Here is a 27,120-nt window from a genome sequence, read left to right on the forward strand (position 1 = left end):
GCGAGCTTGAAAAGTAGCCCCCCGAAAAATAAATTTTCCCCCTGCCTATAATGCAATGCGTCACCATTACTCATGTACAAAAAAGCAGTTGCCCCCATTTACATTGTTATGGAGTGGGAGTTGTCTGCAGGAATTTGCTAGATTGCTCTGGGTAAATTGCTCTATCCAAGCGCAATCATTGCGCGATAATTTAAACAAATGAACATTCGGCTATGCGTAGATACCAGAGTTGAGGCGGTTGTTTGTATATTTTTGCTGTGATGGTGTGAAATGAAGCGAGCGTTGTGGGAATTTGGTACTCATGCTTTTCCCACATGCTCTATCTTTCTGTGGATTTCCGCACAGTGGCATGCGTGCGGAGAGACAGTGTGTTGAACAGGAGAATTTGAACGACTTTTACGTGGAATTATTAGTCGATGGAGAATACATATACTTGGTAGCAAATATTAATACAATTTGTATTTATTTACAAAAATTTGATTATTGAAACAGTTAAACTGATTATTACGAGATTTTTGCTCAGAAACACTCGAACTGAAAAAAATGTTGCTCAATATAGTCTCACCTGACAGCGGAAATATCACTGATTACACCAACGGCAACATTAAAAACACTAAGATTTTATCAGTTATACTTATAGCATAGAAAATTGGATATGAACACATCGTAACAGCAATGCATTTTTGTTTACAGGAAAATTGCTGCTGACCATAGTACAACCAGAGAGAGGTTTGACCTTGGATTTGTTAACTTTGACTTACAAGCTGATATCCTTTGATTTTGCATTTGTGTTATGGGTTCACAACAAAGCTACATCTAGAAGAGTTAGTTGTGTGACAATGTTAGAAGAACATGAAAACAGCTGTGATAACAATGAGGCTTAAAGATCCTATGAAGAATAACCTCTCTATCCTTGAAGGTATAACACTAGTTAACATATATCAGGCACCAGGTGTTACACCTGCAGCATAACTCAAGAGAAGAAGAATTGCAATATTTTAAATTTTGGCATTAGTTTTGTTTACATCATGCTATTATGTATTTATACTAAATGTGTATTAAAAATAATAGTGATAAATACTATTCACTTATAATAAGCTCCCAGTCTAAAATTATATGCATGTTCAGAACATTATTTGAAATGCGTAGGAACAGCAGTGTGTCTCAGATTCAGACCTTACTACCTTACCTTTAGCTTTGTACTGTATACCTAGATGTGATGAAGTAACACTGTGATGAGACCCAAGTCTAAGTAGGAAATGTAGCCCACAGACAGTTGTGTACAACTACAAGCTTTTCCGACATTTTCGATAGAGATTAAATTCTTTTACTGACATTGATCAATGTTGAAACCAAACTGGCACTACATCAGCCTCATCCAGGGCAGGTGAGAACTTATGCATGTAATCGGTGACTGACCCTTCCTGTCCCTTATGGAATTTTTCACTCTTGGCATCATGTTTGCACTCGGAAAAAGGGGGATTTTAGAACTTTTCTAATTTCAGAATTACGAATAATGGGTGATCAGCATGTATATATGTTTAACTGTATCATGCATAGTAATACGAAAAGCTTCAGTAGTGTTATTTCTGTTCATTTTGTTTCGTGTCTACACCTTGACATGACACACATTTGACTCCAATATTCAATTGGAATGTGAAACAGCTTTTTCTCTACCTGACTGCTGAATATGAAACAGAAAAAAATGTGAGTAGATTACTATAAGTTTACCTGGGTTTCTGCCAATCTTTAGTACATACCTGATATCTACTTTAGTAACTTCTATTAGTTGAATTAGGAGTACATTCTCCCAGAAAACAAGGAATTAACAGTTACAGATGTGATTTGTTCAACTGATAATAATAAGACTAAGTGATAAACAATTTCAACATTTGTAGCCAGCTTCTAGCCAGAATATTATATTAATTATAATAATACTCCTAATTTCAGTCAATAAATCAAGTTGTCTTATGGGACAAAATCATTCAGCGAGGAGAAAATGCTGTTTTGGATTACAGGAGCCTTAGGTCAAAGTATTATTTCTGGGATGACGGTAACGGTCTCAGGTACGTGAACATATTTGGTCGTGTGTGTGTAAAATTTCACTTAAGCATGAGGTGCATTGTAAACAGTACAACCTGCAAGCAGCTGCAAGATGTACATGAATTGAATGTAAATGTCTGTGTAGCAGCATGTTATCACATCAAGGTCGTAAAACGTCTTTAGTAATCTTTAGTAATACTGCCTCATCCCTCTTCCCTGGGGGTGTTTAAAAGTTGACCCCCCCCCCCCCATCGCGCCCCAATCACTGTTTGCGTGGTGTATAACGCACCAGCATATTGCGTGGACAATCACTAATCTATCTACACTCTGCAGTTCATATGCATCCCACTCATCCCAAGCTTCCCCCACATCCCCGTCACAGTCTTTGTACCAAACAGTACCGTACTTTCCCAGGTGAGGCGTTGCCTCGCCGTCGAGCCGCTAGCTAACCCGGCGACCTTTTCAGGGGCAATCGCAACATTACGCTGACGCTCTCGTGGAACATTGTGCCCAACTCGGGCATGCTGCCGCTGCTGTCGGGCGACGGATCGCACCGCTTCGAGTTTCCCAGCGAGTACACAGAGAAGATGTGAGCGCCTGTTGTCACGTAGTCAACTCATGGAGCCCTGCACGTGCAACTCCGGGACATGTGACGGGCGGAGGCTGCTTCGTCGTCATCGCGAGGCAGGGAGATGAAAAAGCGGTGGAGGAGAAAGCGGTGTTGAATATTGTCAGTGTTTATTTGTCGGTGATGTAAGCGCTTCTCGTATCAGTGCGTCTACTATTGGTGTAATCTGTGCACACTGCAGTATAAATATATGCAGTGTGGCAGATGCGTTCTATTCTATCTGCGTTAGATTTCACTTGAAATCGTTGTAAGAATTGATCTGATAGTATAATTTAGTGTATGATCAGAAATAGAAAGATGAAGCTGGCTGTTTGAGAATTTAAATAATCAACATGGAGAAAGTATTTATAAAACGTCTGACTGCAGTTTTGATAAATAATACACTTTCTATTCTAAAGCATTCAAATCTCTGTATTATTCTTATCATTCTCGTGTTCCAAGTCCTTTGTGCTCAGTTATGCACTGTGTCAATGAGTAGTATCCAGCCGCTACACCCATCATTGGAACAAAATCCTTATCGTGAACAACACACTGATCACCAACAACTCCCACAAGGACCCATGGCGTCTAAACTCGGTAATATTATTATTTCTTTGTTGCAAGACCCTGAATATATTAAATAGTACAACTATGACAACAATAACATGAGTGATACATATTTAACAGTTTTACTATTTTGAAATAAACTGGGTTTTTATTTTTTCAGAAACCACACTAACATTATTAAAAATGTTAACCTCCAAATCGCCTTCAAAATATACATATTAGTGTAAAACTAGCATTTACAATTGATACATCCACCAGAAAACATTACCATGATGGTATGTACACCAAACGGCGACGCAGTATCCTAATTACAGCATATCGTTAATTATTACGATGCATCAGGGATCAGGATCAGGAAATTTATTTTTCGGGGGATACTTTTCAAGCTCGCGTGCATGAAAATAGCACTCTAAAATTTGGTTTCCATTGAACTCTATGCAAATTTCCGGGGGCTCTTTTTGGGGGCTAAATCGCCCCGAGCCCCCGTGTATTTTTTTCACTGTCAAGGATACACATTCATTGATTTGAACTAATACATAATTCATAACCTTTCTATGAGAATATGGCATTCGATTTTCTTCCAGTCATAAGTAGCACTGCAAATGACATGGGAACATTCATTGTACGTACAAGTATTGTTTTGTTATAAAACATCACATAGGAATAACATCACCGTATAAAACAAGGGCAAGGGTTAGCCTGCCAAGTTTATGACGTACAACAAGGCACTACACAGCACCAGAAAATGTAAACACCAACTTCAAGTATGAATGCCTGGTCCACACCAACTATTAGATCCTGTGGCTACTCATGAGTATAAATGACACCTACGATGGTTACTTGTTGATTACATGATCTGCCCTGGTTATCAGGCGTGAGATTATTTCTTCACTCGGAGACAAACCTGATAAATATACGATAACCAAACGTCAACCTGGTAGCTTTCTAATATTCAAAATTGCCTTTAAGCCTCATGACCAGTTTACTCTTATGCTTATTATTCTCTAACTTATATAATCAGAGAAATCACGGAATGTCTCCACGGGCACAGCCTTTTTCTTCATCTGAGGCCTAACCCATATAGCATTGGCTACAGGAAGAAGCTCAACATCGCTACAGCTTCCTGAACATACAAATATCACGACGCAAGCTCCATATCTATTCAACCTACATAATGGAAACAGACCTACCCGAGTGAGAAAACATCAGCCCTACAGCTGCAGCAAGACCACAGCCACAGACCATCGGGAAAAGTGTGGGGAACACAATACCTTTAGATAGTTACTGAATGAAATAAAAACAAACCATGCTTCGGCTTCTTCAATCTTTTTAATTTTACTACGAAGTGTGGAATGTAACCAAAACAGGTATTTCACATGAAAAAGGGCAAGAACTACTAGCTATAAATATTTGCCCGTTTCTCGAATATAGATTCGTCAAGTAATGAAAATTATAGGTCACTGGCGAACAAGTTAGTTTCTCACTGGGCCTGTGCGTCCACAACCTCTAAAATGCAAAACTCCGTAAATTGATCCCACAGCTAAGCATATTATGCATATTGGAGCCTGAACTGTATTTTTCCACCAATAACGCATATAGGGAATATGAAGAGTGGCAACAAAAGAGATTTCCTGCCTTCGTGAGATACTGCAAACACTGGACACTGGCAATCACCAATCAGATACTGTTGCCAGAAGTGACCAGTGTATAGATTTCAATAAGATGAAACACGATAATCATAATGAGAGATTCGGGGGCACAACGCACTAGTTGACACATTTACAACAGAATATACAATTCGTACATTCGTTAATGAAGGAAGAAACATATAAATGAATAGTTTACATCTCGAAATACAAATGATTTACAACAAAGTGGAAACCCAGTTGATGAATGTTCTCAGTGTGTTGAGCAAAAACTGCCAGAAATGCGCTTTTCTAAACGCAAGTGTTATAAACACGATGGCTCAGGTACTTGTAGAAACAGTGAAATCGATTTATTCAGATCAGAAGAGCCATGATACTTACCTAACAGAGGGTATATATGGCCACAGTCACCAACGTTTCATCACGTCATGTAATGTTCCTTATATAGCATCTCGGGTTATTGCCAGTGTTGACATAATCATATTTAATTGTGATAAACACACATGCCATGGCCGTAGCTAGCGTGGGTGGGGGGGGGGCAATTGCCATTCCCAAAGAAATGTAGATACATTACATGGTCAAAGGCGGTCCCCAGAACACACCACGCACGTGGCTTTGCCACCCAGGAAAATGGGTTCGCTATAACACTCGTACAGCTCGTGCATGCTATCAAGAGTACAGCAAAATGTTAATGGGCACTTTATTCTATAAATCATATAATGATATTTTTAAATAAATGCATTTAAACTATGGGACTGTTTTCTTGTTCCATTGTAAAGTAACAATTTCGTTTTTGTCGAAATCCCCCCCCCCCCAACACGAATACATATAATACACAGTTAGTTTATGTTAATTACAAAACGTGAACAATAGATATGTACTGTGATTGTATGTTGCAAGTGTTAGAATGATTACGTGGCAAAAAGAAAATTGTGTGTATTGCAACATTGTGCATTGTCCGTTGCAGGCCATATTTCCTTCCTGTCTATCAGCTTATACAGTGTAACCTGCTACAGCTCCCAGCATTCGGTCTTTGTCCCACGGCGTAGTTTGAGCTTCGCTCAGCCACGATGATTGTCTAGTTTCTTCACCGGCTCTCACACCGTGAGCGCAGCGCATGTACGGTCACTACATGCCATGCCGCTCTCACACCGTGAGCGCAGCGCATGTACGGTCACTACATGACATGCCGCTCGGTACGCATTCACTTCATGCTACTTCTCGCCACGTGTGCCAACGAACGCACGAAGAGCTATCATTGGGAGGTGCACACTTCACACGACCGCCCGCCGGACCGACGAGAAGAACGGGGAGAATCGACGTCAGTCTCCTACTGATCAGAGTTTCTCTACAGTGCTCTAGGAGTTCTCTGGATTCTCCCCGTGTCGCCGCCACGTCATCAGTACGCCTGCAACGCGGTGACGTTCACGTGGTCGAACTTCCACTTCTGCGTCGCTAGCTGTGTATCACATGGATTCATGTAGAGCTCCTGCATCTCTGGGTTGGAGTCCAAGCAGTTCTTGGTCACCATATGATACAGCTGCATAGTTCTCTGGAAAAATAGCGGTGCCGTCGACTCGATTCACGGATTGAAATCATTTTCAGATATATGGTTGCCAAGAAAGATGCAGCACAAACCAAGTTAATTCTAATGACTTATTATCATCACTTGGTAATAATAAATTTCATGTTCAATTGTGTATGGGATGTATGATATGTCATACACATATGCCATCCTGTTAAAACTCGCATCAAACTATTGGTTTGGTAAATCTCATAGCCACTGAGTGTGAATAATTTGACCGAGATTTGAACAATAATGAACTTAAAAGCGAATTCTCCCTCCCTCCCGCATGCATGCATGCATCTGTCCGTCCGTCCGTCCGTCCATCCATTCACTCACCCATCCATCCATTCACTCACCCATCCATACACCCATTCATCCGTCCATCTATCCATGCCTGCATGTATCAATCTAGCCACCAACCGAACTATCTATCTACCAAACTTACCTATCAACCTGCCCGCCCGCATGCACACTCGTCTGCCTGCCCACCTACTTACCTACGTATCTCTCTCTCTCTCCCTCAAACTTTCTCTCTACACGCACACACGCACGGATGCATGGACGCAGACACGTAACTGTGCAAGAAACCACATAACTTACGTAGTTGTACTTCCATTGCTGGTTCCCCTGCATGCCATGGCAATGGAAGAGAATCACAGGCGTGCCTGGCTGCTTGGCCGACACATCAAAGCACACACTTCTCTTGAATGGCCGTAGATCTTTGTGCCACGTCAAGATGAAATGCTGAAAATCACAGAAAAGCAATGCAAGGCTTAATTTAACTTAACGTTCTGTAGTACATCTGTTCACAGTATTATACATGAGTATATATATATGACATATAGGTAAGTGAAAGAGATAGAAGATGGCAATTATAATTAGCATAAGATACTGATATTCCCAGGGTCCATATGTATGTATATACCCATACACATATAAATAAATATATATATACCCTATACAGTTAGACCTCTATTATCCGAACGAGACGGGCGGGGTTTATTTTGTTCGGATAACTGATTGTTCGAATAACTGATCTGATCGTAAAAAAAGGAAGCCATACTGAACATAATTACTGTGCGTGAAAAGCATGTTTAGTTGTTTACAGAGTTTTTTAGGCTTATTAAATATTCACGGGACCTAGAGATCTTGTTCGGATAATCCGAAATTCAGATAATTGATGCTCGGATAACCGAGGTTTGACTGTAATCTACAAAACTCGGGTCTAGTAATACAAAAAGTTTACACATTCTCAGTTATATTAGTTTGAACCAAGGTAGAAATCTCGTGCTACGGTAAGAACTAGCAAATCCAATTCTTTATGAAGCAAACCGGAAGTCAAAGACATCAAAACATGCTGATATGCTTTTTCAAGTGCAACTTACCTGCTCCCCACCCTGTCCTTGGTGTTCCTTGATACAAGGAGCCAATCCAAATCTTTCATTTGACCCCCTGAATTGTGTATCTATGCAAAGGTTGCTCACGGGATTTCGGATCTACAAATCGAATGCAAAAATCTTTAGAGACTGACAAACTGGCAGGAATGTATACCTACTATACAAATCACTACGCAAAGTTAAACCTGCATGCACGCACGCACGCACGCACGCACGCACGCACGCACGCACGCACGCACGCACGCACGCACGGACATATAGACTTAGTTGACACATTAAAAAGTTAGCCCCTAATGCGTCAGTATCCTCTATATCTCATGTAGCCACACATTTCGCTGACAATACTACGTGCACCATGGTATTAACAGTTAGTCCGAAGTTGCCAGAACATATCACCTCTCCCGTTGCAAAGTCCGGCGGTTCTCTTGGAGGATACTTCTTTGGCTGATCGAAGGCGATTTCCTCCATGAACCACTTGAACGGCTTGCACCCTAGCTTGTCTCGCAGTTTCTTCTGCTCTGTGAGGTCGCCAGAGTCAAGGTTTTTATAGTGCGGACGCCGCATATAGATAAACTCCTTATACTCGTCCATCCACGTCTCAGCGACGCGCTTGTAGTTCTACACGAATTGAGGCGCACGAGTTATAACGATGATTAATGAGTCATCTATCAAAACTCAGTCACAAAGAGTTTTATAATCACGCGAGCTACCACTAGAAAATCGTGCAATGATTGATGTAGCTTTTAGAAATAAATCAACTGGAGTATAAAGCTGTTAATGGTTTCGCACGTATAATATATTCTGGCGAGTAATTCGCCTACGTAAGTAGTCGCTATAGCGAGATACTGTTAAATTGCAACACATCAAATGTTAAAGCCGCGTGAACAATTTAAGCAATTGAGAATGGCGGTTGAATTCAAGTTTCCACTAACAACAATAATCAAGTGCAGATTGAGCAGTTAACATGCGCAATGGTTAGCTATGAAATATGTTAGCAGTTAGTAAACCGAGAAATGATCACCAAAAGATGCCTTACTCGCCCAACAAAGTCACCAATGCCAGGGTTAGGGAACGGTGCAAATTTCCTATAGATGTGCCCAACTCGTGAACAAGGCGTATCTACCATTTCGCCACCACATTGCCAGATCTACACAAGAATTGTGTCTATTAATGTCGTGCATTCACTGGACAATATACTAGTACGTGTTAGCAGTACAAATACTGTACAACCTAATGTTGACAACACAGATAGGTTTAGGACATTTGGGGAAGTCAATTCTAGGACCACCCGTTTTGGAACGTCAGGATACAGAAAAGGACAGCGAACGGTCCTGTAAGTCTCACATGCTGTTAGTTGGCCAGACTAAATGCATTCTCTTTCAAATCAGATTACAGATATCATGAGAAATTTTCATTGATTTGACACAGAATGCCTTACATGTGACAAATTTAATTTGAATTTCAACACACTGAGACTACAAATACTTGAAAGTGTGTGTTGAATGTTTTGAATGAGCAAGTATGATGGAGCAGAGACAGTGCTAGTTACCATAGTTTTCAAGCAAAGGCTATTTGCATAAGGTATAAAGCAAGAACAGGGACAATCTATAGTAACAAGAATTATAGTTGCGTTGACAGGTGTCATTTGGAATCACGTGTGGCAACAGAAGATGTACAGCATAGAAAGCACCCTAGCTGTGGAATCTTGTCAACCAATCTACTGTGTGCAATTTCCATATATACTGACGTGCAGGCCACAGCAGTTGCGACTTACACGACCAAGAAAATCTCCGAGTTCGGGAGGGTTAGGAATGGGAGAAAATTGACGATAGATATGGCCGACTCTAGAGCAGGGAATGTCAACAATCTGCCCGTCACATTGCCACACCTGTCAACAGAACAACGCGGGTTAGCACAGAGGTTTCGCGCATGCGAGTCCCGTGTTAGATACCCAATAGATGGAGCCACTGGATTACGATCGTGTGCGCGGCACTCACTTTCCCTAAGAAATTGCCATGCTCTCGTGAAGAAGCAAAAGGGTTAAACGATCTGTAAATGTGCCCTATGCGTGAGCACGGCGTGTCAACGATGAATCCACCGCACTGCCACACCTAGATGTAAAGGCAATAGAGGCACGTGGATGAATCACTCGAACACTATACGGAGAATATATAAATGAACGATGCATCAGGATAGATTGCCACTGAAGTCGTTAGCAGACAATCCGGCTGACCTGAAATGAAATGAAATGTCGCAGTTACGTAAGAATAATATAAAGCAATGCAAAATATGATATGTGATGCTGTGTTACCAGATTAGAAAGTTTACCAGATTACCAGATGTAAATAGTTTGGCACGTCCTTAATCCCTTATGACATATTATAACTGAAACTTTTAGAATATCGATATTCTTTACAAATTGCTAGATTCAGCGCAAAACAGAACGTGCGTATGTAACTAACGCTGGCAATAAGCAGAATAGCAAAGCCTTTCATGGCGGTTGCACTCGCGATTGATGGGATGCTCTCCCAAGCCTATTAGTCGCTATAGAATATTACATCAGACTTTACAGAACATTTTATGCATTGACAAATAAAATATTTGCAGAAATGCAAACGTCCGCTTAGCAAACGTGTTTTCTGTACATTTTCAGTGAACAGCTGTGCGATAGTATTACCAGGCAACGCAGACTTTTAACATGTGCGCGACGATAGCATGATAATAATTGTATAACCTACACTTTTTGCCTCCCATGGTTTTTGCGAACAACCAAACATGCTTTTAGTAGAATATGTTATTACTAAATTCTTTAGACTTTACATTTACGGCGCGACTCGACTCCAAGACTGTCGCGCCAACTTTATGTAAGCTTCAAAGACTGACTCCGAACGTCCGCGAGGCTACCAACAACGACTTGTGGCGTTCGTCTATAGCTTCCTAGTATAATTGAGCGAATAAAACTTTGATGGCGGTGAGCAATGATCAGTAAATCGGGCATTCCGTCGTGAAAACGTTCTTTTCAATAGCAACATTCAACGCTGAATCTTGCGTATAGCTTGCACATCTAAAGTCACGCGACGGTGTATAAGACGACTACAGTGCATCGGTGAACGCGAGAAAAATTCACTATGGCTCGCCATGCAACATCGTGAAAGACGCATTAGGCAAGTCGCTCCCTTCTACATGCTCGCACGCGATGAATCGTGTCGCGCGTCGAATGATAAATCATACAGTTTTAAATGCAGCTATGTATGTTAATGACCTCGCGATCATAACCATCAACTTGTCCTACTTATTTCACAATTAGACGAACATTTACAGGCCATGTCAGGGTGCGAAATTAACGGGAATTAACGAATGTACCGGAGTCAAATACTCCCTGATTTACTGTCGGACTCCCTGATTTGACATATGCAGGAGTCCGTGTGACGCCCTGAAAATTCTGCCATACTAACTAGTTCATTCTGAAGCACGGCCTCACGGAATTACTGTATTTTTTCAGCTAATGTCCAAAGAAAATTTGGCAGACGTGCAACTGCATGAATCTTAAAAATAAGCACATGCGTTACTGTTAATATATTTAATTTTTAACCTCAGGCTGCGGACTCCCTCTTTTTGAGGCTAGGGAGTCCGTTGGACTCCCTTGTTCAAAAGTTAACTTCTACCCCTGCCATGTTATGTGCATCGGCATAAAAGCCAAGCATTTAGGTAGCATCAATGATGCATGCTTAGGCAATTTAGCTCTCACGCGGTAGGGCCGGCCTCGCTAAGCGTGGCCTACAGGCTATGTACAACGCCTGCCACAGTGATGTCATATACACATTAGCTTCATAGCGCATGTGATCATGAAAGACAGAAATGACGTCTGAAAATAATGTCGGCTAACACAACAAGCAATCAATGCAGACAAACACTGTGCGTGTTGTGCGCGCAGTCACGCACGCAATCGACAACGAACACGTCGTGTCAACAATGAACGCGTTCTAATGCGCTTTTACGACATACACTGCCGTTTTGAACCCGATGACATCACGACACACGGACACGGACACGGACACACGGGCGACACGCCCCTCACCCCACCCCTGATGACACAAGCATCCCGCAGATCAGCTGTGCTGTTCTGATCACAGGCACTTGGAGCGTTTCAATAAAATATAACGCTGCATAAATACGAAATCTATTTACTACCAAAGTCTTAATGTTTCTCTACTCTCTTTCGCCTATTATTGCCGACAATTTCCTGTAAATGCCATGGAAATGCTCCTCTGCAACACACATGTACACCGCACGCACGCTGCCGCACACTGACACATATATATATATACTATCAAGAGCTAATAATACCTTAATCTAATCAATCTAATCCAATCAAGAGATAATAATATAATAAGATCAAAAGGTATTATTAGCTCTTGCATACTATCAGGAGCGTATAATCATTATCATTATACGCTCCTGATACTATATATATATGTGTCAGTGTGCGGCAGCGTGCGTGCGGTGTACATGTGTGTTGCAGAAGAGCATTTTCCGTGACAGTATCAAGAGCTAACAATACTATAATAATAAAGCTATAATAATATTATTGTAACATCTGTTTTGCACATGTAGTACTACATTAGTAATTGTAGATAGCATAGGTTAGGATTGGCCGTTTAGCAAGGCGGTACAAATGTTTGGCGTTGGCAACTTGGCATAGGTTGGGTTAGCTCTTGATAGTATCAGGAGTAAGATAATATAGGATAATAATAATAATATAGAATAATATAGATAATATCCTATATTATCTTACTCCTGATAGTATCAGGAGCTAATAATGACAAATAATTTGTCTTTATTAGCTCCTGATAGTATATATATATTATGTGTCAGTGTGCGGCAGCGTGCGTGCGGGTGTACATGTGTGTTGCAGAGGAGCATTTGCACGGCATTTACAGGAAATTGTCGGCAATAATAGGCGAAAGAGAGTAGAGAAACATTAAGTCTTTGGCAGTAAATAGATTTCGTATTTATTTAGCATTATATTTTATTGAAACGCTCCAAGTGCCTGTTATGTGTCTCTGATGCTCTCTTGCGTGGCTCTAGCGCCGGTGGTCGCACACATTACGCGGCCACGCTGTTTATAAACGGTTCGTTTTACCGCCGTGCCGCCGGCTCAATAGCCAGCATCTGCTACGATGAAATAAATATGCCGGAGAGAGCATGTACATGTACGCACGCGCGCGCGCGCGCACGCACGCACGCAAACAGAGAGATATATCAAGAGCTAATAATAACAAATTTGTCTTTATTAGCTCCTGATAGTATATATATATTATGTGTCAGTGTGCGGCAGCGTGCGTGCGGGTGTACATGTGTGTTGCAGAGGAGCATTTGCACGGCATTTACAGGAAATTGTTGGCAATAATAGGCGAAAGAGAGTAGAGAAACATTAAGACTTTGGCAGTAAATAGATTTCGTATTTATTTAGCATTATATTTTATTGAAACGCTCAAAGTGCCTGTTATGTGTCTTTGATGCTCTCTTGCGTGGCTCTAGCGCCGGTGGTCGCACACATTACGCGGCCACGCTGTTTATAAACGGTTCGTTTTACCGCCGTGCCGCCGCCGGCTCAATACCCAGCATCTGCTACGATGAAATAAATATGCCGGAGAGAGCATGTACATGTACGCACGCGCGCGCACGCACGCACGCAAACAGAGAGATATATACACGCACCAGCACTTACGCACATGCACACACACACACGCACGCACGCACACACACACGCACGCACGCACACACGCACACACACACACACACACACACACACACAAGGTTGGGGGAAGCGGCGCCTGACACATTAATATTGAGACACGTCATCACTACGGTGCAGTTCGCAGACGAACGCGAGCGATATAAGTTCTCCGGCGAACTGAGGCGTATATAAGCAAGCTCATGCAATAAACATCGGCGCATGAAGCGTTCGTCGCTTTGAAGAAATATCTGCATAAAAAGCGAACAAGCCTGAAGAAGAAAGGAGCGATTACGCACGTTGGCCACCAGCCATTCACCGAACGCGTTTGAAAACCTACGCGCAGCAAAACACCGGTGGCCGGTCGTCGGCTCCTGTTGATATCGCGTCAGACGGGCATTATGGCGGGTAAAAACACCGACATTTCATTGAATATGTATGAACTGCATCGTATCAAGATGATTACATTGGCATAAATGCTACCGCTCTACTGTACAGAGCTGACGGGAAATAAATTCATACGAAGTTACGAATAATGCATATATAATCTATACGGGATTACGGGGGCTTATCACCACAAAGCAACGGCGAACCAACTTGATCTCGTTGCGCGAATATGGCGCTTCGGAACGAGCGGATTAGGAAACAAATTCGATTATAAATTCGCAAATAGAAAGAATGATCGCGTCAGGGAATAAGCTCGAACAGCCAAACTGTAGAGTGAGCTTAGTCGTTTGCTCCATTTACTATATACTAGTATGCTTGCTAATATTTATATAGCGGCTAATCTGGCGGTACACGGGGTGTAAACAGTGCATGAATGTATACGTAATTAGGACGCACAGGCAATGTGATGCCGCGTGTCAGCTATTAAGGTATTTCGATCCAAAAATACTAAAACACGGCTATGAAATCTCACCGAGAGTACCATTACAGTTAAGGCGATTTCCGAAGCTAAACAAACCATTTATTCGCGTCAATGCAGTCGTACCTTGAATGAGAGTTCGTACTGCTCGCCTCCCCACACGTCCAGCCCAGGATCGTAGCCCCCCAGCTCCCAAAAATACTCCCTGTCCATCGCAAACAGACCACCTGCCATCACTGGGCTCCTAGACGAAGAGAAAATGAAAATAACGACATGGTCACTGGTAAGTCGGTAACGGGCGCATGAATAGCGGCGAGTCGTCGACGGTGAAGGTCGCGCAGCCGACGTCAGGCAGTCGTTCTCTGCCGTCACGAATGCCTACAACTCCGCCACGGATGTCTGCTCGCGTCTGCGCGCTTTTATTGCCAACATCAAAGCGAGATTAGAGAAGGGCCGGGCCGACAGCACGAACTAGATTGACGTGGGCATCCCACTCCGACGTCTTCTACGAGTTTCATTTTATCGCTGCTCTTCGAAAACAAATTCGCCCTCGCAAAAACATTGCGCATGGAGATTGGCAGTCCGCCTTTGTTGAAATCTGTGTGCGCAAGATAGACGTAGGGAAGAAATAAATTGATGCAGTGCGTCTATCTCAAACAATTGAAGCTGATTGCACTATAGCTGTACTGCAAATGGTAGCAAACATTACTGAACGTAAAAAAACACAAACAACCGCTATCAAATTTCCTTCGGCACAGGGGCTGATGAGCCACGCACTCGCGCGCACGCGCGCACGCACGCACGCACGCACACGAACACGCACGCACGCATCTTGAATTAATACATTATATATGCTGTACAATCGTCTCTACGAGGGTTATATAACCTACTAGACCGCACAGAGATACATACATATGGTCATTTGCTATTCCGACAGTCATATTATCAGAAATAAAATAAAATAACACATCATATTTTACTTTTGATATTATCTAAGACTACGCTGATCAGGCTACTTTCCAATAAGTAAGAAACTGTCAGTCGGGTACTCTTCCATAAGCGTGTAGTGAGTTCTCACTGACATGCTCTATATTTTCCAGCGCTATATGTAACATCAGACGTTTCACGAGTCGCACGCGATGTATTCATGTTAGGCTCACCTCTCCTCCCCACAGGAGCGCAGCGTCGCGCTCAGCCTCTCTCTACACGCAGATGCAAGGCGAAGAATCGAGAGAGAAACTATCATCGCGCTATCGCGACGCAGCGCAATGCAGCCGGCGAGATTCCCCAAACACGCCGAGATCAAAGCAGCGAGATGCGACCGCATGATGCGGTCATAATAAATGTGAAAAGGCTGTGGCGCCATCCATGATCGCTTCGTCGCAATATCACACACTACGATGGCTCAGCAGCACGTAGGCAACTAGAAGCAGCGAATTTGCCGCCTATTGTGCGAAACGCACTGAAAGTTGGACTGCCGCCCTTTGTGTGCAACGCGTATTGCCTCTATATATAATAGGGTATATAGCGCGGACAGCCTCCACTAGCTAATCAACGATAGAAGTGCGCACATCAGCATGGTATACAGCATCCACGCGCTTACTTTGCCACTTTCACGTGACTAGCTGTCCACGCAGAAACACGAACACGCTGGCCGAGAACTATAGGACCTGACACTCCCGAGAAAAATAGCTCTCTACCAATAGCTGCCACGTCACATTATTAATCGTGCTTTAAACGAACAGAAATGTACTTTGAACACTTCGATCGACCTTATGCTGATTAAATTCGGTAGCTTTTAAGCCATTTTCCCAATTTCCTGCGTACATGATGGCTTCTAGCAAATCCTATTTCCTAATTTCGCAGCATTTCGATTTCGAAGCGACACACGCAGTAATAAATCTTCTGCCGAGGCATTTTAAACTTCGCTCACAATGTCCAGCAATAACACGTCTATTGCGTTACTAATCGTGCATCTGTGTGGTCCTGCTACGTCGTCCGTCGTCCTGTATAAGGCCCGTCACACGCGTAGTCGGGTAAGTAGGCAATAATACATACTAGCAATAGCACATCAAACCACATGTGCGCATGATGATAGTAGCGTTGAAATATACATACACGTCAGGGGTTAATAATGACAAATTTGTCATTACTAACCCCTGATACACGTCAATACACGTATGTATATAGCCCCCCATTCAGTGTAACAGCAGTTTTACTTCGCTCGTCTCTCTTAGCTCATCACTCACACACAACCGCTACGAGCAGCGGTGCTCTGTAACAGCAGCGGCAGGGCCGTAAAGCTAAGACAGCGGTCGACCACCTACTTGAACGGGTCGGGCATGTTCTTGAGATCGTCTGGCAGCAGCGGCAGGCGCTTGTAGTAGAGCTCCCAGTCGAAGGCTCCCCTAGCGCCCTCGTCCTGCGCGCGGTAAGCAAAGTTCTCATAGTCGATGACGTCGATGAAGGGGCAAGCCACCGTTTTCCTGTTGATCGCTATCGGCTCTGAAACACGCGAGGTCGGCAGCTGGATTCGGATCGGTCGCTGGGCTTCGGGGTGTTTCGTCACTAGGTCACGTTCTTTCGACTAACAGGCTGACGCGAGTTGTCACAATCATCACGAATAATTTACGTCACAACTTTCCCATGACACTTCACTTAAAATGTTACGACATTTTAGCCTTTATAACTAGTCATAAAAAATTTCATTACCCCAGGAGTACATGAATAGAGATGTCTCTTCATGCACTGCTGATGGTTAATTACCATGTTTCTGACAACGCACCCTGCATGGTAATAGTTCATTAGTAGACGCGGCGCTGCAAGTAGCGTGACTGCACAACGTGATACACACGCAGCACTCAGTCTCAAATTCTAATTTAAACATTTCCTGTTTCTGGTTTCTGGCTCGCAAGTCAAGTGGCATTGTACGAGCTTCCCTAAATTGTATGGAAATTGAAGAACTCGATGACGTAAGGAATAAAATACTCGCTAAAATTCTACAGTCGTCATAGGAAATGAAACAGATATAAACTGAGGGAGATTATTCCACCCACAGCTAATCTACACTATATAGTCACGATGAAATATGCGCAGTCAATGACAACGCGTTTCAATATCCTTCACGTTGCACTACAATTCTCTGCGTTTGGATGCATTTCGAATCCTTCATTATTCATCACAATACGCTATGGACATACGACAAAATTGCAATCTAACTCACGTTTCCGTGTGCAACGAGGCGACTAGCTTGCGAAAGCAACAAGCCCGGACTTGCCGTCACCATTGCTTTGCCATCACACCACATCGTTAACTAGAGGATGCTCGCACTGGGATAACAACACCAGTCGCTTATACAACGCGTCTCCACGCAGTTAAGCGCGGAAAGCTAAGTACTATAGCCCTTGTTAAGGGCTATAAGCCTGTAGCAGCAAGGGCTATAGTACAAAAGCTACAACGCACCTAACAGCGGCGGCAACCAGTTGACGTTGGCTTCGCAATGCGAGTCGAGGAAGATGAGCACGTCTCCCGTGGCAACGCGGGCTCCGACCAGACGCGCGCGGATGAGACCCTCGCGCTTGCCCGCCCGCACGACCTTCGTCTTGGGAAGATTCTTCTTCACGTATTCGTCCAGCTTGGCCTTGAGGAAACCTGTGAGAGGGAGATAGAGACAAGGATACCCGTGAGTCATCGACGGTGCGCGGCGCTGCGGCGCGTTCTCGCTCGGCTGCAAAAAGCATATTCGTTTAAAGCTGCTTTCCCGGATTACTAATAAAAATTTGTACGAAAAAGTCAGTCACACGCGCATGAATAGTAAATCGAGATACAAAAAAAACCCGTCAAAATGGGTAACACGCCTAGAGTACTTGAAAGGAAATCACAACTCGAAATCCGCGTATAAACGTGCTGTATAAGGGAGGAAAGTAGCTTTCAATAGGCGGGAACGACCTCGTCGAAGTGACGGTGGGAGCATGATATAACAGCATGTAAAAAGGCCGGTTTAAAAAAATATTACTGCGTGTTAGCTTTACTATGATTGCCGTTGATGTATGTCCACTTTCGTCATTTCCCACGAGGTGAACCCAGGATTCCGCTATTTTACTTCTACATGAAATCATGTAGCGACAGAAGGAACGGTGCACATTCAAACACAACGCAGTGTATGTACGCAGCCTCAGTCTGCAAGTAACATCAATTCTTTAACGCAGACAGACGACACACACGGGAGCCGGGAGATCAGTCATACTGCCTAGCTGATTTAGTCGTGTATAAAAGCGTTCGTCTGCTCCGCACTGCGTGCTGCCGGCACGCGCGCGCCACTGCGGGGTGCCTGTCGTCTACACACACCCACGACGCCTGGCCGAATGGAAGAACACAAAGTTCGCTTCTTTCTCCGCGGATAGAGAAAAAAATCCCGAAACGGCACGCGCTGCGGTGAGGGTGGCAGCCTGTCGCGTCAGCCCTCCCACGTCGGCAGCCTTCCGCGGCTAGCAGCGCCACCACGCGAGAATCAACGGTACCACCGCCCCGCGACGCTGACACTGCTGAGCAGCGCACCAGGCCGAGAATCTACGTACCACCGCCCCGCGGATGCTGGACACTGGCTAGCAGGCGCCACCGCCGAAATCAACGGTACCAACGGCCACGCCAGACGCTGCTATAGCAGGCCACCCTGCGAGATCAACGATACGCCCCGCGACGCTGACACTGCTAGCAGCGCCACGCGCCGAGATTCAACGGTTACCCCGCACCACGTGACGCTGCTAGCAGCGCCACCACCGGAGATCAATCGTACCACGCCGTCCCGACACCAACACTCAGTCCTAGCAGCGCCACCATGCTAAATCAATGGTACCATGGCCCCCACGACACCACCACTGTAGCACCGGCCACCATCGAGAATCAACGGTACCATGCCCCGCGACACCAACCTGCTGAGCAGGCGCCACCATGCGAGAAATCAATGGTACCATGGTCGCCCTGCCGACACCGAACACTTGCTAGCAGCGCCACCGACGCGAAAATCAACGTACCATGGCCCGCGACGCAACACTGCTGAAGCAGGCCAACCACGCTGAGAATCAACGGCGGTACCAGGCCCCGCGACACCAATCACTGCTAGCAGCGCCACCATGCGAGAATCAACGGTACCATGGCCCTGCGACACCAACACTGCTAGCAGCGCCACCATGCGAGAATCAATGGTACCACGGCCCCGCGACACCAACACTAGTAGCAGCGCCACCATGCGAGAATCAACGGTACCATGGCCCCGCGACACCAACACTGCTAGCAGCGCCACCATGCGAGAATCAACGGTACCATGGCCCCGCGACACCAACACTGCTAGCAGCGGCACCACGCGAGAATCAACGGTACCATGGCCCCGCGACACCAACACTGCTAGCAGCGCCACCACTCGCTCGCGCAGATCACGTCTCACGGGCGGCGAGCCGACATGCTCGTGGCAACGACGTCGTTTCAGCACAGCACGTGAGAGAAACGAGCCGCTCCATTATTCACGGCCTTCATTATTCATGCTGGCGAAGTGAGAACGAGTCGATCCGCACAAATGTCCCCTCAATGAATATTGGATGACCCGTATAGTGCGAGGACACACACGCGCGAGGATCTGCCAAGCTGTAATGTCATACATATCATAATATATATATAAAACTATATAAGTATAATTAAATATGTAGATATATACATCAGTCTTGTCTTATATGGAATAGCTTCTTTATATCTAATGGCCTAGTTGTACTCTCAAATTTTTTTTGGGGGGGAGGACGGACGTCAGCCCTATATACATGTACAGCCAGCCACCTATGGCCCAGAATCCGAAATTATAACGCTAGAAACATGCTAACCAAGTACGGGGGTTACTGGATGGGGAATCATCATGCCATCAAACTCTGAAGAACGATCGATGCGTTTTCGTTCTCTCAATTCGGCAATGAGAGAATGAAAGACTAACATAGAAAGAGCGGATATGAATAAATAAACAAACAACCAAATAAATAAATAAATAAATATACGCGGCTCCTGCATGGTCACTACACTACACTCGACTACGTACAAAAATTCCACTACCGTATTGGTTATGCGGTCTCTCCGCTATACGGGTCATTCCCGGGATTTGTGGGCCATTTCCTGGTCACTCACATTTCATTATTAACTATCTTCCTCAATTCCAGAACAAGTCATTAACAAACACGCGTAGATCAGCGGCGCGAGCGTTCTCTTTCATGTACAGGAAGCGACGGCTGAGAGCTGAAATCCGGTTAGGAAAATCGAATCCGCGGTAAAACGTGCAGTGTGCGTGCAATCAGAACTTGATTGCCTCCCGGACAACACCCCGTAGGTGAAGCCTGTCCTCTGATAAGGCCAAACAGCCTCACAGCTATCTACTCGTTTCTGAATATTTCTCCCTCCCTCGTTTTTCCTCGCTTTCCCTCTCACCCTCTGTCTCGTTTACTCTCTCTTCTCACCCCTTTCCCCCTTTCTACCCCCTCTCTCATTCCTCTTCCTTTCTCTCTCCCCCTCACTCGCTCTCCCTCTGTTAGCACTACAGTCTCGCAGCTACGATATATACATATATATATATATATATATATATATATATATATATATATATATTGCACCCTGTACGCACACGCCATTATAGTGCGCGTTAATTGTACGCCGGTAATTAGCAGCAATCAGACGAGCACGGCGGTTATAAGATGACTTGCGGTGCTATGCGGTTCACACCATGCCGTATAATAGCACGCAGGGCGTTCGACCTGTTATTGAGCAGCTTCGTTTTTTTCAGAGCAACGCAATATTTCCTTAATGAATTTACGACGAAACCTCGAGGTTCGCTTGATCGAAGGATGTATATGCATCACGCGCAGCACGCATACAGAGTCCGTATATATCATATACGTGCCGCACACAATCATACACGCTGCTAGTACGTCGCCGGTCGGAAGCGACGATTGGCCGCAATTTGCGCAAACGATGCTGTCATACTCGGTAATGAGCGAGCGTTTTTCTCCGCAAATTTACTCGACGATTTGCGGCGTAGGAAACCCAAAAAGTTGCCTACTTATTTACACGTAGAAACGCACGTTATATGATTCAGCACAAATAGAACCATTTGCGAATAGTTTTTCGCCGAATTTCTCGTACAAATAACGGTTTCAACGAAGCTGCATGGAATAAATTGCGCCATAAATATCCCACGACTACATAACGGTATAACACGATCTGTCATCATGATCAGGAGGTAAAAACCATCGCGATCGCGTTTTTGCCAAGAATACGTAAAAAGCAAAGCAACTAGCCAACACAGAACAAAATAAACATTATTTATACGAATCGCACACTGTACACACACATGCACTTACACCGTGTACTCTCCACATGCGCCTGTGCGCGTGCGTAACTAAATAAGGGTAGCATCTGCACACACATTTATTGAGAGTAGACCATAAAGGCTATATGACTACAAACCACCGTAGGCCTACTATGAATGTGTTATTGATCTAACAGCATGATATACTCACGTGCTTTGTTTGGGGGAAAAATCAAACAATTGGTTTTTATTTAACATTTTTATGTGCTTCTTGAGCATTTACATGACAAACTGCCTGTTGATTTATAGAATAACGTCCCTAAATATTCAAATATATATCCTTCCGTCGAATACATAGTAAGTGTTCGACAGAAAGATACAGTTATGTAGGTTTTACGTTGCGAGACACATGTTTGCACGGCCCGTTTACCCATCTAACCAAAGTATCCACCTAGTCAGCTTTCCTATAAAATCGCATTTGAGTTAAAGAATGCAGCAACGCCGGGATGAAGATGACGAAATTTAGATCGGTGATAGACCCAACTGGTCAGAATATATGCCTAACCCCCGTCACACCGGGGTGGCGTCCTTACTGCGCTTCTACGGCGACAGAAAATGGGCCCAGAGCGCGCCAAGGTCGCCATAAGCGTGGTATAAGCGTGGTGGAAACGCCAGACATCGTGCTGTGGTCGCCATGGTCGCCAATGATCGCCAATGATCGCCGAGTCACGGCGTTTGTTTTGAGCATGTTCAAAACAAACGCCAAGGTTCGGCGATCTGACCTGGAACGCGGTAAGAACGCGGTGGGTTCGCGTTTGTCGGCGACCTTGTACATTTTCTGGTCGCCGTACGGTCGCGGATGGTCGCGGATGGTCGCCGTCCGGTGTGACGGGGGTGTAATATACGAAACTGCTTTTTCAGGAAATTCGAGTGGAATCATGTAGGGCCGTTCTTCCGAGGATTGAGATATTAGCTGTTTTTAACAAGCAAGATTCAACGGGACGGGCTTCTGTAGCGTGATACATCTGTATTTTTCACGGTCAAGGAATCAATGTAGCAGTTCTGCACGGCTTTATGTTGTCTAGTTGCTTAATTAACCTATGTTAAATGTTAGCGGAGTACCTGAATTAACACTATATGACACTAGGTGGTCTTATTCCTTAATTAACCTATGTTAAATGTTAGCGGAGTACCTGAATTAACACTGTATGCCACTAGGTGGTCTGTTTGCTTAATTAACCTACGTTTAATGTTAGCGGAGTACCTGTAATAACACTTCATGCCACTAGGTGGTCTTATTGCTTCATAAATCTTAGAGGGAAACTGACGACAGCATTGTGTGACGCCATAGGTCTTCAACGTAAGTAACACAATATAACTAATGTTTAGTATTAGATGGGTACTCACAATAGTACTGTATGACGCTAGATATCTGCTTAAATAACCAATGTTTAGCGATGGATAAGTACGTATAACAGAACTGTATGATTCTAGATATCATAACAGCTTCAATAACCAATATTTAGCATTAGATGGGTACTCACAATAGCACTGTATGACGCTAGGTAACTGCTTCAATAACCCACGTTTGGTGTTGGAGGGCTACTTGGGACCGCCCTGTATGACACTGGATAGCTGGCGGAAGCACGCGCATACCTTTACTGCTGTCATCGTCCACCAGGATCACCTCCTTGATGAGTTGTGGAGGAGAGTTCTTGATGACAGACCATACGGTGCGCACGAGCGTCGAGAAGTGCTCGTTGTGGAACGGAATCACTATGCTGACCTGCGGAAGCTTATCTGAGTATTTCTTAGTCTTGCACCTGCAAGAAACAGACGACGACCATGTGATTAAAGGGATGGAACAGTGCCGACATGGGCACGTGCATGCACAGGTAGGTAAAGATAGGTTGACACCTGCATGCCTAATTTACCCATCTTTGTAATAGTTGTAAGTGTGATACGAGAGGTGGCAACTAGTGCATTATTGTATAAAGTATATAATGGAGAGTGACCGGTCATTTATCATAACAGGGGGCATGCGACGACAGTGCCATTATCTATTACATCTATTGAGCCCAAGAAGAATGATACAAGGATGGCAGTTGGCGTAATAGCGGGATGAACTAATACTCTCCCACTTTTATGTGGCAAAAGTCTACACCCAAGTAAGTTTGTAATAGTTGAGTGCTACAACCCGCCGTAGCACATAACACAGCAAGAATATCCAGACGCCGAAAAATCTTTGCCGATTCTGCAGCCGTCTCTAATGCTCCATAATAAGCTTCCAAAATGTCATCATTTTCAGAAAATTGGTGAAAGTGTCAGTCAATATTATATTCTCCGTAGCCTTTGACAGCAATCTCGGGCAAAAAAACGACCACTGCACTGGCTAAGTGAGCGCAAATGAAGTGTAATAACTGTTTCATTAGGCATAACCGACGTGTCCCGTTACTCAAACTACAGTATCCACTAATCAGTTTCGTGACCAACGAGGCAATTAGGCAAGTATGACAGCTCTTACTACAATAAATTATTGCGTATAAACTTGGATCTGGAATTTAAATAAAATTTATATATATATATATAAATTTTATTTATATTCCAGATCCTAATTTATTGTTGTAAGAGGTATAGTAAGGAGTATATATTGAATATATATTCAATCAAGAGAAGATATCGTTTAAGTTCGTTTTCACTAACCTGTCACTCAAAATATAGCAAGCAGCAGCAGGAGTAGGCATGTACAATAATGACCACAATGTACTTCTCGTGTCTTAGCTATACGTATACAACTCTACGTGGTGACTACACGCATCCATACTGTCTGTAACGGCTACCTAATATTCGCCCACTTTTTTTATGTTTACGCTTGCATATAAATTTTATTGCATATGATTCCTGGGCATCATAAAATTTACGGTGGATCCTAACCAGACATTGCCGCAGCGACATAAAGCGAGGGACACGCGCATATGTGCATAAAAACGTGAGCACGATGTCCTGATGACATTCCATATTTAGGAATGACTTCATATCACATTTCACGAAGTCTAGATGCGAACACATACGCACACGCACGCACGCACGCACACACACACACACACGCGCGCGTGCACACACACACACACACACACACACACACACACACACACACACACACACACACACACACACTTATCACGTAATGAAAGAATGTCATAGCAACGGTGTAGAAACAACGCAGGCCATGTCAATTTGACAGACAGACGTTAGCTTGCCTGTTACGTTCATCAGATCGATGAACCCCTCACAGCACGGCGATCACAACGCGCACAGCCACGCGAAAACAGAAACATGAAGCGAAATATAAACAATATCAATAGAAAAATAGAATCAGGGGTTAATAATAACAAATTGAGAGAGAGAGAGAGAGAGAGAGAGAGAGAGAGAGAGAGAGAGGGAGAGAGAGTTGACTGAGAGAGAGCTAGACGCAGAGCGAGAGAGACAGTGTGAGAGGAAGAGAGAGCTAGAGATAGACAGGGAAAGGGAGAGAGAAAGAGAGAGAAAAAGAAAAAAAAAGAGAAAGAGAGGGGGAGACGGACAGATCGAGCGAGAGAGACTTAGATTCGTGCTGGTACACTCATACACGATCCGCGATAATCGTACTGGTCTAGGACAAACGCTCACGCATGCACGTCCACAAACAAACCATTTGTATTTCGAGCAGACCAAGGAGCTAAATATAACAAGGAGAGGAAGCGCCGCCATATTAGGCCCAAATTTGGGTTCGGCAAAGACCATAGAACAGATTAGTGTTCTATTGTCTCTGGGTTCGGTCTGCACAGCAGTTTCAGCTGATTATGATCCATAGATGGCGCCCTTGAGGCGAAAAGCGCACAGCAAATCCGCTTCCTCTCCTTGTTATATTAATTTAGCTCTTTGGAGCAGACAAGAGCAGCGATCGAATAAATCTCGAAACAATATTTCTGACGACTCTTACAACGACGACGAGATTTGCTGGCTGTGCAGCTTCGCGACAGCGCAACGCGCGCTTACGTGCGGTGCCAAACGATGCCAGTGACATTCCGAAGATTCATGATCAGAGGCGCGCGTCGGTTACGTGAAAACAGACGATTCAATCGCGGTTATGGGGCTACGCGTAGCGAGATCCAGCGTGTAATTACGCTGTCTGTATTTCTCTAGGCACCCGAGTGACGGCCGTTATTTCACTGATGCAGAGCGCGAATGACGCTGACACTGACACGCGGAGAAGCGAGCGGGTTCACGCAGGTGTCGGCGCCCATCCTCACAATACCCCTACACACAGTGGCGCCCGCAGATAGAAGCACTGGAAGCACTGAATTTTAGGTTAAACAATTTTGTTCCTACATTTTGTTCCTAAATCTCTCTCGCAAGAATCACCAGATTGCATCTCCAGATGTCTACCATTCAAAAAATTTCAGGGGGGGGGCATGCTATGAGCAGGCGACGGCGCTTGCTTTTTATTATCACTGAGGATTTTATCATTCTGTGCTTCTACTTTCTTAAGACCTGTGGGCGCCAGTGCCTACACACATCACCTGCTCCTACACACATCGCCTGCTTCTACACACATCGCCTGCTTCTACACACATCGCCTGCTTCTACACACATCGCCTGCTCCTACACACATCGCCTGCTCCTACACACATCGCCTGCTTCTACACACATAGCCTGTCACTACACACATCGCCTGCTCCTACACACATCGCCTGCTCCTACACACATCGCCTGCTCCTACACACATCGCCTGCTCCTACACACATCGCCTGCTCCTATACACATCGCCTGCTCCTACACACATCGCCGAAGCAGGAGCAGGTGATGTGTGTAGAAGCAGGCGATGTGTGTAGGAGCAGGCGATGTGTGTAGGAGCAGGCGATGTGTGTAGAAGCAGGCGATGTGTGTAGAAGCAGGAGCAGGCGATGTGTGTAGGAGCAGACGATGTGTGTAGGAGCAGATGCTCCTACACACATCGCCTGCTCCTACATACATCGCCTGCTCCTACATACATCGCCTGCTCCTACATACATCGCCTGCTCCTACACACATCGCCTGCTCCTACACACATCACCTGCTTCTACACACATCGCCTGCTTCTACACACATCACCTGCTTCTACACACATCGCCTGCTTCTGCTTCTACACACATCACCTGCTCCTACACACATCGCCTGCTTCTACACACATCGCCTGCTCCTACACACATCACCTGCTCCTACACACATCGCCTGCTCCTACACACATCGCCTGCTTCTACACACATCGCCTGCTCCTACACACATCGCCTGCTCCTACACACATCGCCTGCTTCTACACACATCGCCTGC

General features: G+C 44.5%; 2 protein-coding genes across 5 annotated transcripts in view; one reads left to right on the forward strand and one right to left on the reverse strand.

Annotated features, from left to right (window-relative positions):
• Positions 1–3,077, forward strand: part of LOC106807084 (signal peptidase complex subunit 3-like) — an 8,956-nt gene extending 5,879 nt beyond the window's left edge. Inside the window, exons 2-5 of the mRNA XM_014809330.1 lie at positions 694–767; positions 1,631–1,707; positions 1,951–2,066; positions 2,510–3,077. Of these exons, the coding sequence (XP_014664816.1) occupies positions 694–767; positions 1,631–1,707; positions 1,951–2,066; positions 2,510–2,636 (394 nt within the window). The 3' untranslated portion in view covers positions 2,637–3,077. The remainder of the gene's footprint in view (positions 1–693; positions 768–1,630; positions 1,708–1,950; positions 2,067–2,509) is intronic.
• A 266-nt stretch (positions 3,078–3,343) lies between these two features.
• Positions 3,344–27,120, reverse strand: part of LOC106807083 (polypeptide N-acetylgalactosaminyltransferase-like 6) — an 86,379-nt gene continuing 62,602 nt past the window's right edge. Inside the window, exons 6-14 of one of the 4 annotated variants that reach the window (XM_014809327.1) lie at positions 23,425–23,591; positions 17,892–18,080; positions 16,757–16,934; positions 14,556–14,673; positions 8,864–8,974; positions 8,224–8,445; positions 7,816–7,926; positions 7,031–7,174; positions 3,344–6,415 (exon numbers count right to left, since the gene is read on the reverse strand). In XM_014809327.1, the coding sequence (XP_014664813.1) occupies positions 6,263–6,415; positions 7,031–7,174; positions 7,816–7,926; positions 8,224–8,445; positions 8,864–8,974; positions 14,556–14,673; positions 16,757–16,934; positions 17,892–18,080; positions 23,425–23,591 (1,393 nt within the window). In that variant the 3' untranslated portion in view covers positions 3,344–6,262. Of the gene's footprint in view, positions 6,416–7,030; positions 7,175–7,815; positions 7,927–8,223; positions 8,446–8,863; positions 8,975–9,601; positions 9,716–9,824; positions 9,939–14,555; positions 14,674–16,756; positions 16,935–17,891; positions 18,081–23,424; positions 23,592–27,120 lie in introns of all 4 variants that reach the window. The other 3 variants (XM_014809325.1, XM_014809326.1, XM_014809329.1) reach the window with 3 other exon arrangements.

This window comes from Priapulus caudatus, unplaced genomic scaffold, assembly GCF_000485595.1.
Source record: "Priapulus caudatus unplaced genomic scaffold, Priapulus_caudatus-5.0.1 Scaffold194, whole genome shotgun sequence".
NCBI lineage: Eukaryota > Metazoa > Priapulida > Priapulimorpha > Priapulimorphida > Priapulidae > Priapulus > Priapulus caudatus.